The sequence below is a fragment of the Phragmites australis genome, chromosome 2 (assembly GCF_958298935.1).
Source record: "Phragmites australis chromosome 2, lpPhrAust1.1, whole genome shotgun sequence".
NCBI classification, from domain to species: domain Eukaryota; kingdom Viridiplantae; phylum Streptophyta; class Magnoliopsida; order Poales; family Poaceae; genus Phragmites; species Phragmites australis.
In genome coordinates this window covers 12165396-12181015 of record NC_084922.1, presented here as the reverse complement: position 1 = coordinate 12181015, position 15620 = coordinate 12165396, and the positions used below count along the sequence as shown (strand labels likewise).

The following is a 15620-nucleotide window of genomic DNA, read 5'->3' as shown; positions in this document are numbered from 1 at the left end:
AATGAACAGAGGAAATCTATTGGATTATTATTTAAATTCAAGACTTTAAAAATATACGCAATCCACATACTAGAAAATTGAATCTAGATTTTAGTGGCATTTGCAAATACCTCCTTGGTTTTTTATTTTTTGCAAGATGCCACTCTAGTGACCATTCTAGTGGTATTTTTGTAATTTTTTAATCACAATAATGGTTCAAGTAGTGGAAAATTTGCAATTGTCCCTATATTTTAATCTATCCACCCACATATATTTACATGTGATTTTTAAAAAGTCCTTAAATCATCTACAATGAAAAAATTATGCTTTTGCTCATTCCAAAATTCAACACTAAGGAACAACCACCTAAATTCAAACCTAGAACAATCTAGCAACTAAATCCAACTAACAATAAATGTAGATAATCTCTATACATCTAACGATGACAAAGTTGCAAACTTTTTCTAAATTAGATCTAAAAATCCATAACTTTAGAACAAATACCTACCATGAACCCTAGAGCAATCTACCAAATAAATCTATCTGAAAACGAAATATATACCATCTCACTAACCTTAGAGTAGTTAACTCCTTCAAATCTGGAATCCTCAATGCAAAAATCTTTCCTCCAACCACAAGACGGCAAGAAAAATTGCGGGCGGCGCTGTTTGCTTGGGCTCGAGTGGCTTTGTTCTGGTCAAGCTAGGGGAGATGGTGGACTTTTATACTGTATCAGTATCAGTACCAGTTGGTATGTAGAACCGACACTGATAGTGACCGATCAGTATCGGTTCTTACCCCCTCAGTCGTTGTTCGCGTGTGAAACTTTAAAAACTAGCACTGATGAACCTACAGTAGCAGTTCCTATTGAACCGACACTGATAGAGCTCTATATATGTGGTGTTCTGTAGTAGTGGTTGAAGTCCATGGTGCATACGTGCAGCATATCCATACGTGAGAGCTAGCTCCCTTGGTGCTGTGTGGGTCCAAGACTGACCTCCGACCACTACTAGAGAAAACATTTATATAGACAGTTTGGAACCCCGTGCGGGAAGTTTTTTTGAACCATATGTGAAAAAGAGTATGTACAAAAGATTTGTACAGATGGCTCGAAGTTTCAAGTTGTCTGTGATATTGTAACAGTACAGACAGCTCTAGTTTCAAGCTGTATGTGATATAGGAACAGGAGCTATCTGTTGTGATTTGTACAGATGGTTATAGGTCTAGAACATCTGTACTGTCATATATACAATACTGAATTCAAATATTTCTAAATGTAAACTAACATATCAACAACATATCATACACACAGCAATAAAATATCATACACACAGTAGGTCATTTACATTTGAACTCCATACACACAATAGATCGAACATATTCATTTAATGTCACAAAGTCATACACATATCATGTCACAAAATTATACACATAAACAGAAATAAAATGTCAATATTACAAAGCCTCACAACATTTGCAAAGCATTTTTCATTCTTCATTCTTGAGTCAATTGCGTGCCTGACAATATATAAACCAACAAATTAGCTTTAGCACATTAAATTAAATGGAAGTAATGAGTTCATTTCCTTCATTATAGCTTATAATACATCAATAGACTGCAAGATGCAAGCATTTTCAATATATTGAACTGACTAGCTTCTGTTGAGATTACAAACCTTGGCTCACAAAGTTCTTGTGATCATGAAATTTGTCGCTCTCCTTTAAGATCTCCGCATTTATGAAATGGATGAGCCATTTTTTAATATACATGAGATCCACCTTATTGACACTAGTTTTAGGAAATTTATATGTCTATAGAAGAAAATTAATATAATTAGACACAACGATGAAGAATGTATTTTAATATACTACAATTACACTAACTGGCGGATATACTGGTAGACTAGAACTAACGATTTGCATCATATATTGGGCAACATAGTACCCACAAAGGTTGGTACCCTGCAAGTGCCTGTGACACTACAGAAATTTATGCACGGTAAATTTAGTTTTATGGGATGCATATTATAACGGTAAATTGATTTGTGACAAAGGAATTATTACCAAAAACTTATATTAGTGGGTTGGCAAGGGTTTATCTCTCCGGACAAGCCCGCCCATCGAAGCATATTTCTCCAACACCCTTGTCAACAAGTCTGTCAGACCTGAATACCTCTCTGGGTCGTAGTATATCGAGTCGAGGTATATGAGTGTTGTTTGTGTGTATAGATACAAACTGGCATCAAATGGTCTCGGTAGTTGTACGGGAGAAGAACAAGGTCCTTCGATCCACAGAGAGCGACCATGGCCTCCGCGATGTATTTCTCGACCTCCCCCGGAGACTAAGTGATTGTTGACCCACATATGGCATGTGGGTCAAGGAATCCAATTCTCGGATTCTCCTGACTTCTTGAATCATATGTCTACACATAAGAGTATATAGATGAATGAGCGTTTCAATGAGTTAGACGGTTCATTAAGCATAAACCGCAATTAATAACACTTACAATGTCCAACATCTCATTAGGCCGGTGTCCAGTGAATCATGACGGTAGAGGAGGAATAAATCCTCGAAGGTCATGAGGAAGGTTCCACCTGATTTCAGGAAATGTTGGCACCGGTACTTGGTGCTGAAACAAGGAGAAAGATGTTTCTCCTCATGGAACCTCTTCATGTATGTCATGCAGAATCATACTTGCCCAGTCCAATTGCTCTAACGCCTTCTTGCTCAATAACGGCTTGCCTGCCACGTAGTACTTCACAGAGGTTCTTCTTCTACCTCCTTGCTCTTGCCCTTCTGTTTGCTAGCTGTGTGCTTTCTGGGAGATGTCATTTTTGCGAACTGTTGGCCAGATTTGCTAGACAATTGTTGTTGCTCATGAGGTGTAGAAGGAGATTTGAAATTCGGCAGAGCATGACGAAAAGAGAAGCCGCTGCCATCATGTACTGGAGACAGAGGCTGCGGAGGCGGTGGAGGGAAACTAGTGTTACGAACTTCTTTGACCACTAGATGAAGGAGTGGACAGCCTCCCCAAGTGTCCTGATGTCGTCCTCTGGGGGAATAGGAATTGTGAGGGATGTGTAATTCCTATAGACCATGTCCATTAACACCCTAGTGTAACCAGGCTATAGCAGCACTCCGTGAATCGTTTGTTCCCCACCACATGGGAACGCCAAGCTCATGCCAACCTCAATGATGTTATCAGAGCCAACAGTGGTGTGCACTAAGAGCTTGCACTTGGTGGTCGCCTCTATGTCATCGACAGAGTATCTCTCACTAAGGACCTCTTTTGGAATGTCGTCGACAGGGGGATCACCTTCAAATCTGCCAATAGGGAAGTCATGTTGATCAAGCATGTTATCTGGATCATTATCTGGTTCAGATGTGTAGCTTCTCCAGTGCCGAGCTGGTGAAGATTCAAGTATCGTGGTTGCATCCTGCTGCCTCATTGCCCGTACTCACTCCTTGACCCATTGTTCCATTCTTTCGGCAAGCATATCCATATGTTCTTTCATCCTTGCTTCGCCCTCAGCGACAATCTCCATTCTCATCCACTCACGGCTGCTTCACACTCAGTTTTATTTCTCTTTCAACTCCTATATTAATCGGTGTCATCAGGGAGTCCCAACTTCCATGGAACGGAAACACCTATTCCACACGTGCAACCCAGGTGCTCTTTGTTCCCTAGAGTTGAGGTTAGTATGTTTTTTCCAGATGGCTGGAATGATCTTTGAGTGGATTCTTCTGAAAGTTGCAGGATCCTTTGAGCCACTTGCTTGGTTTCTGGCAGAACCATTGGCTGAGCGTACAACCCTTTCCTCGGAACCAATTCTAGGCCTGCCTCTCTGGGATCTATGAAAATGGTGTGGAGCAGGTCTCCTGAGCTACCTACTCATCCTCCTTGTCCTAGTCCAACTCCTTACGTGCATGCCCACCAGTGCCGATCCTGTAGGGGTGCATGTTGTGTGACTGGCGCACCTTGTTAGCCTGACTCTACTGTTAAAATTCCTCAGACTGGTACCTCACCACAAACTCTGCCTATTGATCCACCAAGTACCCATAAGCAATATTATTGGGGACGAGATCCTGCTTCACATATGTATTATATAGCTCAATTTTGAAGGTCTTCCACGCCTTGCCCATCTTGGCTATTGTTGTCTTTCCACGTCCTCTAAGGAGCATCCTTCAGGGAAGTGAAATTAGGCTTTAATTGTTTGCCACAAGAAGTTTTTATCGCTCTATGATACGGCCTTCTAGTTTGGGTAGGTTCTCCTGACCCTTGTCCTTCCAAGTGAGGTGTATGCTCTACAGAATACCGCCTGAGCTTGCTGAGGCTGTGTTGACACGCCTGCCTCATTGATGTGAGTTATAGTGTAGTGACCCATGGGCATTTGGCTTTTGCCTCGGCCACCTCGCTTTCTCTTATGCGCCCGAGTTTCTTCTGTTTGCTCCTGAGAAGTGGCCTCCACATCTTGTTGAGCTGTCACCCCTGTTGTTGTTGAGGAGAAGAGGCCGGAGGCAATTCAAGTTCATCTCCAGACGCCATCTTCAAAATAGGAAAAGTCACATGCTTATTAGGAACTTGTTATAATGGTAGAAGATTATTCACAGAAATAGAGGAAAGAAAAGGAATCAAGCTGTGTGTTTTAAACTTTCAATTAAATTTAACATCTGTATTAGATTTTGCCTTGATTTCCAAGTTAACAATTCCGTCCATTTTCACTGTGATCCAAATTATTGTTACCAATCTCTATCCTAGATATATGATGGTCCTTGTTTCAAGTCCCTCTCCTTTGCCCTATGGTCCGTGCTCCAAGGCAATGAATGGGTAAGTACATTCCAACTTCACTATTATAGAAAAACATATATAAATCTGTCCTACTCCATTATTCATATATATTAGCCTCTTTTTACTTTAATATTGTAAGTGGCTCCTAAATACCTCCTTCCAAACACAATAGCTGACAGCATGAAAGCAGATGCACATACATTTAAAGGTGACACAAAATGTGGACATAAAAATCACTAAAATGACGTAGCTAAAAGAAATGTTAATTTCAACTAAAGATAGTAAAGGAAAGAAATTAGACCAAAAAATCTCCTAGCTGATTAAACCTACAACAGCCTGGATACATGGCACATGCCATAAGGGAAGGTACATTTTTGAACTTTGAAGTTCGATATAAGATCATATTTTAGTAATGGATCTATGATTAAAAAAAAACTATATCAAACCATTATCATTGTTCCTTATAATTCCACACATTTTCTATGTCACTTTATTGTTTAGCACTCATGCACACGTTCTCCAATATGAAGTGAAAAAAGGAAGTAGACAATAGAAATAACATTTGAATTTCTACAATGAACATACTCACCCACACTCTCAGATTTTCTCTAACAATTCCCTCGTCTCATTCTGTTGAAAACCTTCCTCACCATTCATCAGGGTTTTAGCGCTTTCAAGTTCTCCAAAAAGATTGCAAGCAATTTTATCTTTCTAGAGAGAGTGTATGCACCGAAGTAAATAAAGATAAAATATAATCCAGGAAGACTCTAATCCAGGAAGACTCACAAGCAAAATGAATTCCCCACTGAAGCTTCCAATACATCATGGTGCAAATTGCAAATTGCATACATCATGGCAATCCCAAACCAATAAATATCACAAATGTATCAAATTGACCGGATGAGCGGACAATAGTTCTGAAGAGCAAGATGAGGTATTAAAATTTGCTCTCAGTGGATTGTAAATAGTGGCCCCAGAACTATAGAATTTTGCTCCCTAGCTGATCTTTAGTCATCATAAATTAGACAAGTAAAATTGAGATTACACCTAGATAAAGATCCTGAACAGAAGTTCTCTGAAAATACTATAGCTTCCTAGACAGGGATGCAGAGCAAGTGCTCAAACACTACAAAGAAACAAGCAGGGCTTACTGGTGGTTGGCAGCGAAGTGGAGGGCGGCGAAGGGGAGGGAGGTCACTAGGAATGGAGGAGCGCCGGTGAGGGAGGAGCGCGGGGATGGAGGAGCACCGGGTATGGAGGTCGTCGGGGAGGGAGGAGCGCTGGGAGTGCTCAGATTTTGTGCTCTCTCTCACTCGGCACAGTAGCATTGTCCATGATGATGCTTTAAAACTTAAGAATTCTACCCAGATTCTAATTACTAGCTGATAACTTGTTGTTCTTTTGATGCTTTAAACATAATGAAAGATGTTTGTGCTTATGAAATGCTGTCACTTTCATGTAAAATCATGTTTAATAATAAATATGTGATGACATGCTACTTCAATAATAAATATGAAATACTGGAACCTAATCGGTGGAACCTTCATTTCTTGTACAATTTCTTATTATTTCATTGATATAATCGCCTAACAATTATCCAAGCTATTTTGTCCAATTATGGTATTTCACAAGGAAGGACTATGTAGAAGTGTAGTAGTAGTGTGTTTGAGCTATCTCATTAATTTTTCAGGTATTTAGTGAATTGTACATGTATTTCAGTTAAGATGTCATAATATGAATATATTTGGCATGTAAATCATACCATGTATATTAGAAATTTTATGTATTTACAATTTCCTGTAATTTAGGGTTTCATATAATTAGAATTTCATGTATTTAAATTTTTTCATGCATTTTGTGAATTGTAAATGTATTTCAGTTAAGATGTCATAATATGAATATACATTTCGCATGTAAATCATAACGTGTATTTTAGACATTTTATGTATTTACAATTTCATGTAATTCAAGACTTCATGTAATTAGAATTTCATGTATTTTAGAATTTTTATGTATTTACAATTTCATGTAATTAAGGACTTCATGTAATTAGAATTTCAAGTTTTTAGAATTTTTATGTATTTAGTGAATTTTACATGTATTTCAATTAAGATGTCATAATATGAATATATATATTTGGCATGTTAATTATTACATGTATTTTAGAATTTTTATGTATTTAAAATTTCATGTAATTCAGGACTTCATGTAATTAGAATTTTATGTAGGAATAGAATGTAAAAAATCCAACCACCGTGCATGGCCCTGGCCCGTCCCCCCTCAGATATAAGGCCCCTCCTCAGATCCGGGTCCAGCTTTAGTACAAGATGAGCCTACAAACATGAATGTGGACCAGACAGGAGGTTGTAGCTCAAGTGCGCACCTCAACATAGATCAATTTGAGTTTGAGACATCCACTGATGCTACGCAGGGCACAACCGTATATGATGCTTCGAAGGGTGAGATCTATCCTGATGCTGATGCTAAAGAGGGTGAGATGTTCCGAGAAGAGAGGAGTGGATGAGGACCCAGCAGGATGCCCGAGGGACATTTTGTTACCACGAAGGTCAATTCAGTCGGGGAGCCCATAAGACCTAAAGTTATTCTAGAGCCATTCAAGATAACAATCAGGTGTCTTGTGAGGGACCATGTTGTAGTAACATATAGAAGTTGGAGAGACAGATAAGATGACAAGTGGGTGGTTTCCAATAACATCAATGAACTTATGTGGAGAAAGTTGGTGGAAAAGTTTGAATACCCTGAAGGATGCAACGTGGCCAAAACAAAGAGTCGTGCCATATCAACAATGGGGTGTTTAGGACTTTCAAGGGTAAGCTGTGGAGAAATTATTACTTAAGGGCCAAACAATGAAATGGGAGGATTATCCAATGATGGAACCATTTGGAATGATTTCATAGAGAACAAGCTGTTAGAGGAAGCACAACAGCTAAGTGAGGCAAACAAGACCAACTCCCACAAAAACTTATACCCTCACAAAACTGGCTCGTGTGGGTATGTGAGGAAATATGACAAGTGGGAAGAGATGGAACAACAAGTAACCTACAGTGGTGCCACACCTGCGATGACCTACTGGATTGAACGAGCAAAGCACTATCTGTACGTGAGAGGGGTGACTTTGTCGGCAGAGGGCAACCTAATGTTCAAAAGTGACAGAGAACATGAAGTGACTCAAAGAATTGCAGATACCCACACCTAGTCTTTTCAAGGCTCTTTCAAGCCAGAAAGGGAGAAAGACCAGCTAACTTTGGCACTACGAACCAAGGAATACCTAGGCCACACCAGAAGTAAGGGTGTGGTACCTTGGAAAGAGAGATTCCCACAAGACACCAAAAGTTACATGAGTCAGAAGAGAACCAAAGCAGAATTGGTAGAGGTGTTGCTTTAGTACAAGAACTTGTATAAGAGCGATGGATGATAGATGCCAAAATCAAAGAACCACTTCAGCAAGGAAACAGGCAGCAGTAAGCCAAAGATAATGTTTTGAGCCCTAGTGGTCTTCGGAGCAGCAGCACGTCCAAAGGGTTTCTAGAAGAATAATTGGTCCATTACGCCATGGACGACATCACAGAAAGCAAAGTGTGCAAGCTTGTTATGCCCACCTTGAACATTATCGCCATGGTGGCTATGAGGCAGGTTGACCAATGCATGCAAGGGGCTCTCTTCAACGATCTCCTAATACTGTGGGGATACGCCAAGGTCCACGTGGACTCTGTACGAAAGTCGTACTGTAAAATTGACATGGATTATCCTAAAAAGACAGGTTCCAAGAGGCTCGGATCAAATGTAGGTGGTGTTATTATTTGGCACAAGCGCTACATAGTGTTTGAAGAAGAGATAGATGAGTCGCCTGATGCAGAGTCAGACCCACCATAGTCGCCGCCACAGCCACCGTCACCAAGTAGATCTCCATCTCCTTCCCCATGGAACTCACCACCACTGCCACCAAGAGAGCCAACTCCTCCCCCTTGGAAGTCGCCACCACTGCTACCAATAGAGCCAACTCCTCCCCCTCGAAAGTTGACATCACATGCATAATCTAAGAATTTGAGTTCATCTCAGAAATCGACTTCACCTTAAAAGAAAAGGCCACCTAAGAAGGTGGCAACACCTGAGAAGTTGCCTTTTGAACAAACTACAGAGGAAACCAGAGCGATAGTGGATGTTAGTATTAAGAAATTCTTACAAAATCCAGAGCCTTAGAAGAAAATACCAATCATGCAGAAACACATAAGTTTTTCTTAAAGATGGCAAAACCTGTTGAGCCTATGCATACATTAGACTATGAGCACATCAGTAGCAAGAAATTCTTGAAGGAGTCTACGATCGAACAGATACTACCAGAACAAAATTTAGAAAGATTTCTTAAAGAATCCTAAATGACAAGAGAGCAACTTCTAGACGAGTCCTTGGCACCAAAAGCAATCGAGAGATGGGAATTTAAGATGAGTGAACTTTTGGTCGCTCCAGATGTGTGGAAAAACCTAACATTTCAACTTCAAAAATTCCATACATGGTACATGAATGAGTCAATGCAAGGTAAACAAATGCTCAAGGCCAGATACAAGCATCGAGATTTCCTCCACAAGGATGACACTATTTTGATATTATTCGAGGAAATATATCAAGTGTACCAACAAGATGCGCTTGACGTATCTATCATGAGTTGTTGGACTCTGTAAGTGTCATATACATATAATTTATAGTATATATTTTTGTATCATTAGATTGAATGTCTTAACTTATTTCTTATGTAGAATGGAGGTACACAAATGCAGGATGAAAGGTATCCACCATGTGGGATTTATTGACCCACATAAAGTAAACCTGACAACGGTCCAAAGCATACCAAAAGAAATCAAGGACTATGCATTGTAGTTTATTCTGGAGCTACAATTAAAGAAATACATACTTTTACCCTATTACTTTGGGTATGTGTTTTCCTCCATGAATGTTCTACTCTTTTTGAGCAATACAACGTTAAAAATTAGGATCAACTAACCTATGATGACCTATGTACAGTTTTTACTAGATCCTCCTGATCATGTAGTCAGACATTAGCAAGATCAGGACCTTGGACTCACAAAATAATAAAAAAGAAACCTACCAACCTGTCATTGACTTGCTACAAAGGTAAACTCGATTATTTTGTTATTGCTATTATAATCTTTGATTTGATTGAATCTAATGTACTTACAGTAATAATCACACACATACAGAGTATACCGTGATACATCAAGAAGAGTGTTAGACACTGGCCATACATGAAAGATTGGATAGTCCGTTATGACTTTCCTTGTAGGAAGCAGGGCTCGGATAACAATTATGTGATTTTTATGTAATGGAATTCATGCAAGGATTAACCGAAGACTCGTCACTCCAGGTGAACAATGTTGAGGTAGGCGGTATACATATTGATGACTAATTTTCAGGTTCGATACATGCTCATAAGGATTGATTTCTTCAATTTTTGAAATTGTAGCTCCCCAAGTTGGCCACAAATCGACTCTTGCCTATTAAAATCAACACACTTCAAGAACAACTTGTCGAGTTCATCAACGACGAAGTCATCAGACAAACCGGCGAGTACCATGAACTTGGTTGGTCAATCTCGTTAATTTCATCTCACAAGCAAAGACAGAGTTCAGACCCTTCAATTAGCAAGAAATCTTAAACTTCTTATCCTTGCTGTAACGAAACTTGATATGTATGCAGTGTATATATATTGTGATGAGACTTGATGTTTGATGACTTAAATTTATATATGCTTATGTATATATCTTGCGATGAAACTTGATATCTCTTGAATTAAATTTATATGTGTGTGTCTGTAAATATATCATACACTATTAACAAGAACAGCCAAAATTTAAAAAGGACGGAAAACACTATAAGTATCGATTGGTATAACCAACCGGCAGTAATACTCCACTTATTACTGCTGGTTGGTAAAACCAACCGGTAGTGCTAGGTCGACTATCTTTGCCGGTTTTATCCATGAACTAGCACCGATGCTAATTTTCAGTACATGTTCTATATGTAGCACTGATAGTCTGTACCAAGTAATCAGTAGCGATTCAAAATTCGCCATTGATGGCAATTTTGAACTGCCACTGATAGAAAGTTCTGGTGTAGTGATACTACTAATAATGTAGGCATGTGTTTAAGTTGATCATCTGTAGTATTAATTTTTCAAACAATTCATTAAAACTTGTAAAATTCATAACTAATTCATATAAACTCTGAATCACATATATGATTTAATCTTTACTATCACATGGTCCTAAGGTGTCATGCTAGAACCGATTCTCATGTATCAGAATCATTTCTAGACTTGAACCAAATCTGATAAGTTTCATCAGAATTGGTTCATAGCTGGCTTGAGCGTCCGAATCGATTCCAGCCTTGAGCCAATTCTGCTATTAAATCTGAATCAGATCCCAAAGAACTGATTGTAATGAGTCGATTGTGGTTGGTGTTTTTTAGTGCTCCTTGTATTAAGAAATAGTAGACCTATTTTTTTAGACTCGATTTGCAAAGTTAGATTTTGATTAAGTTTTTCTCACAAAATGTATCATTTATACTACAAAATCTATATATTGTGAAATCATATTAAATTATAAATATAGTTGTATAATTTTTATACACTAGATATTATTATAATTTGATTAAATGTTAGTCGAAGTACATAAAGTTTAACTTTTTCAAAAAAAAAAACACCTACTATGTTTGAACGGAGGGAGTAGTATCTATTATCACAAGACTTAAATCAAACTAATATTTATTGTTTAATGAAGACATTTAAGATCTATCCAAAATGATATCGAGTCAAACCATTTGTGCAGGAAGTTGACACTTTTTCTGTTCCGAAAATGAGTTGTCAATTTTTTCTTGGCCTCTCAAAGGACCATACCAAAAGGCTCGAGTGAGTCAACCCTCCTAAATAGCATGGTCTCCTAGCTTATGATATACTATAACTTTCTAGCCTAGATCATGTGAAAACAACAATTAGAAGTATTAGGCCGTGCCGATTTCGTGGCCTCTCGGTGTGGCCACGTTTGTCTTATTTTTTTAGTCGTCTGATGTGATGTGTGCGGTGATCATCTTTACAATTTACAAGCTATGTGAAACATCTCATCAATTGAACGTGTAAATTGAATGTGATTTTGCAGCCTCTCGGTGTGGCAGAAGTATTAGGCCGCGTTCTATTAGTAATAATTAATGACCCTATGACAGATTCAATTTATAGCTTTATCCATTCAACCAATCATTTTAGTGTTATCGGTATTAAAGATTCGTACAATTTACAGGCAGCGTCAAACATCCCATCCCACATTTGCTATCAATTGATGTATCCAGTGTTCCGTCATGTCACATTAAATTGCTATATCCTCTCGGTGTGGCCACGTCTGCCTTATTTTTTGAGCCGTCTGATGTAATGTGTGCGGTGATCACCTTTACAATTTACAAGCTACGTGAAATATCCCATCAATTGAATGTGATTTTGCGGCCTCTTGGTGTGGCAGAAGTATTAGGCCGTGTTCTATTAGTAATAATTAATGGCCCTATGACAGATTCAGTTTATAGCTTTGTCCATTCAACCAATCTTTTAGTGTTATCGGTATTAAAGATTCGTACAATTTTACAGGCAGCGTCAAACATCCCATCCCACATTTCCTATCAATTGATGTATCCAGTGTTCCGTCATGTCACATTAAATTGCTACATCCAGTGCTGCTTCATATCACGTCATTTACTGACTAATAGTACATACTATTACTGGTTAATCAGTTCTATTAGTAATAATTATGGCCCTATGACAGATTCAGTTTATAGTTTTGTCCATTCAACCAATCATTTTAGTGTTATCGGTATTAAAGATTCGTTCAATTTACAGGCAGTGTGAAACATCCCGTCTCACATTTGCTATCAATTGATGTATCCAGTGTTCCATCATGTCACATTAAATTACTACATCCATGCTTCATATCACGTCACTTACTGACTAATAGTACATACTACTACTGGTTAATCAGTTCGATTAGTAATAATTAATGGCCCTATGACAGATTCAGTTTATAGCTTTGTCCATTCAACTAATCATTTTAGTGTTATCGGTATTAAGGATTCGTACAATTTACAGGCAACGTGAAACATCCCATCCCACATTTGTTATCAATTGATGTATCTAGTGTTCCGTCATGTCACATTAAATTGCTACATCCAGTGCTGCTTCATATCATGCCACTTACTGACTATTGTACATGCATAACATGATGCTTCTCTTAGCTATATAAGCATGATGCTACCTTCATTCTATCGCACCTTTCATCCAGTTTGTACCTTATATATTTGATATAGTGCATACTTAAGCTACCAGAGTTACATAGTTAATATTATATGGCACATACACAGTTGTGCGGCTTTTGGTGGTACATGCTACAGTCCTCCAACTTGTTGTTTCTGTTGGACCGTGCATCCTTTCTTGGTGAGTGGTGTTGGGTAGATAATCACCGCTTGTCCTTTCTTATTTCATTGTCACAAAAGAGCTTGCAAAGAAATAGCAAACATCCATCAATTAATCCTACTCACTCCACCTGATTTCATATTTACTTATGTTTAATGCTACAGTTAAGTTCCCCTCTATGTATGGGATAAATTACAATCAATAGGCTTTCCAGCTATCCAATTAGAATACTCCTCTTCTTATATCTCATTAATTCACCATCCTCTGGAGAGGGGAACACATGAAAATAGGGCTACTAGATGAACTCGATTGGTTTCGATTCGATTACTTACTGCTAAAGTTGAGATCAAACCTATTGGGGATCAAATATTTCAATACGAGCTTCCTGCTAATACCTTTAGAAGGTATCAAGACGTTGGATATCCAATTCTAACGGGGATAGGATGCTTCCCTCTTTTCGAGATGGGTAGCAGGGAACTATCGTAAGACAGGTTAGGAGGTTAGTAACAGGACGAACATCTCTTAACGCTGTTATGAGCATTGTTTCTGAAAAAGAAATTTGCCGCAATAAATGATAACCCAATTACGCCGCTCCAGTTATCTTTCCATAATGTTGTCATGACATGTTCACACATAATATTGCGGCAAACTAATCATGATAGAACAGGGGTGGATCAACTGTGTGATTCGAGCTAAGCCATTGCTTGATGACCTTAATTTGATGGATCCACCCCTGCTGGGACTCATACTAGAACATGGAAGAATTTGTAGGTACAGAAGCATGCCCCTCTCTCAGAGGCCATATGCATGTGTGTAATATATATTTCGTTGAACTCTCTCATCATGCCATGCTTGTCGCACACCATGAAGCCATACAAACATCTCATAGTGCATACACGCTTCAGATCTTGACAAGATTATTATTACAAGCAACACAACCACAGTATAACAAATCCAGCAATATTATTGATGTATGGAAATGAAAGGGATACAAGCATGCATGATACATTTGACCCGAACAAACGACAGCAGTGGCGCACTGCATCCATTTTGTTCGAGACGACAAAACTAGCAAAATGAAGAATAACTTAAACTAAGCTACTCTGAGGGAGCAGAAGACACGAGCCATTCTGAGACAGGACCCCTGACTAGCAAAACACTAGATGCTAAGAAAACCATATAAGAGATAACCCAGACACAGATCGCCATGCAGGTAGCTGGCTATGCATGCATGGCTGCGATCGAAGCAGCCAACTCCTTATTCCATTGGATGGAAAGGATTCCATGACCATGAGAACCCAGAGCCGGCCAGATTCGAAGACTGCATCATGTCACCCCAGCCGCCGCTGGTGCTGGCGCCACTGAGGCCAGCGGCACAGGTGTTGCTGCTGCTGCAGGCAAAGGTACTGCAGACCGCGGCACCGAGCTCCCCTTCGTTTCGAGCCCGGTGCATGAGCCGCCATTCCTGCTGCTGGGGCTGGGGACGGGGCTCCTCTGCTGGCTCTGGTGTGTATATCTCAGTGGAGGTGTGGGGAAACAGCGGCTGGGACGAGGACCGCACCGACGGCAGCGGCGGCTCCAGGGGGGCTCCCTGCCGGACGACAAGCTGTTGGAGGCGCTCCTTGACGATCTTAATCTTCCTCTCTACCATCCAGCAAAGGTTGGAGAGCTCCTCGACGGTGACGCCAACAAATCCCGGGCGGTGGCGGACCATTGTCTCGTGGAGGAGGTACGAAGTCTCACGATCGCGGTTCTCGCGGTACGACTTGCACACCTGGTCATGGAGCTTGGAGATACGGCTGCGGAGGAAGTCCTCTTGATTGTGCATCCTTTTCAAGCTGCTAAGCTCTGGCATGGCCTTGAAGCGGTTCAGAATCCGCTTGGCATCCGGAACAGAGGGCCACACCTCCGGCTGGGCCTCGCCTTCGCCGTATACCACCACGCACGCCTTGGCTCCGCAGAGCGTGGCCAGCTCGCTCACCTTCTTCATCAGGCCCATGCGGCGCTTCTTGAACGTCGCGCGTCGGGTGGAGTCGTTGGCGATCCATTGGAGATTCACCTTCTTACGAGCCATGGCCTAGCCTACCTAGCTAGCAAGAAAGAACCTATCTAGTTGTACAACTTTTTTGTACAAACGAAAGGAAAATGGCTGCTTTGGTGAGGTGAAAGGAAAGGAGTGGTGGTGCTTATAAAGAGGCAAGGAACCCCTAGATGAACATATGGCGGCGATTCACAATAAATGTGATATCATGGCAAGCAATTACTCATAGCGAAACGCTGGTGAAGGTTAACGCGTAGATAGCATATTTTAATTTTCTTCCCCCTTAGAGGCATCCGCGGTTCCTCTTCCAACGGATTTTTTGTAT

At 40.0% G+C, this 15620-nt stretch overlaps 1 protein-coding gene across 1 annotated transcript; it reads right to left on the bottom strand.

Annotated features, from left to right (window-relative positions):
- Positions 1 to 14494: 14494 nt before the first annotated feature.
- LOC133909862 (agamous-like MADS-box protein AGL80) lies at positions 14495 to 15394 on the bottom strand. Its single transcript, XM_062352407.1, has one exon. The coding sequence runs from the start codon at positions 15326 to 15328 to the stop codon at positions 14513 to 14515; it is 816 nt and encodes a 271-aa protein (XP_062208391.1). The 5' UTR covers positions 15329 to 15394; the 3' UTR covers positions 14495 to 14512.
- Between the last annotated feature and the right edge of the window lie 226 nt (positions 15395 to 15620).

Coding starts and splice junctions, on each gene's coding strand:
- LOC133909862 (XM_062352407.1), bottom strand. CDS start 15,328: ATGGCTCGTAAGAAGGTGAATCTCCAATGGATCGCCAACGACTCCACC.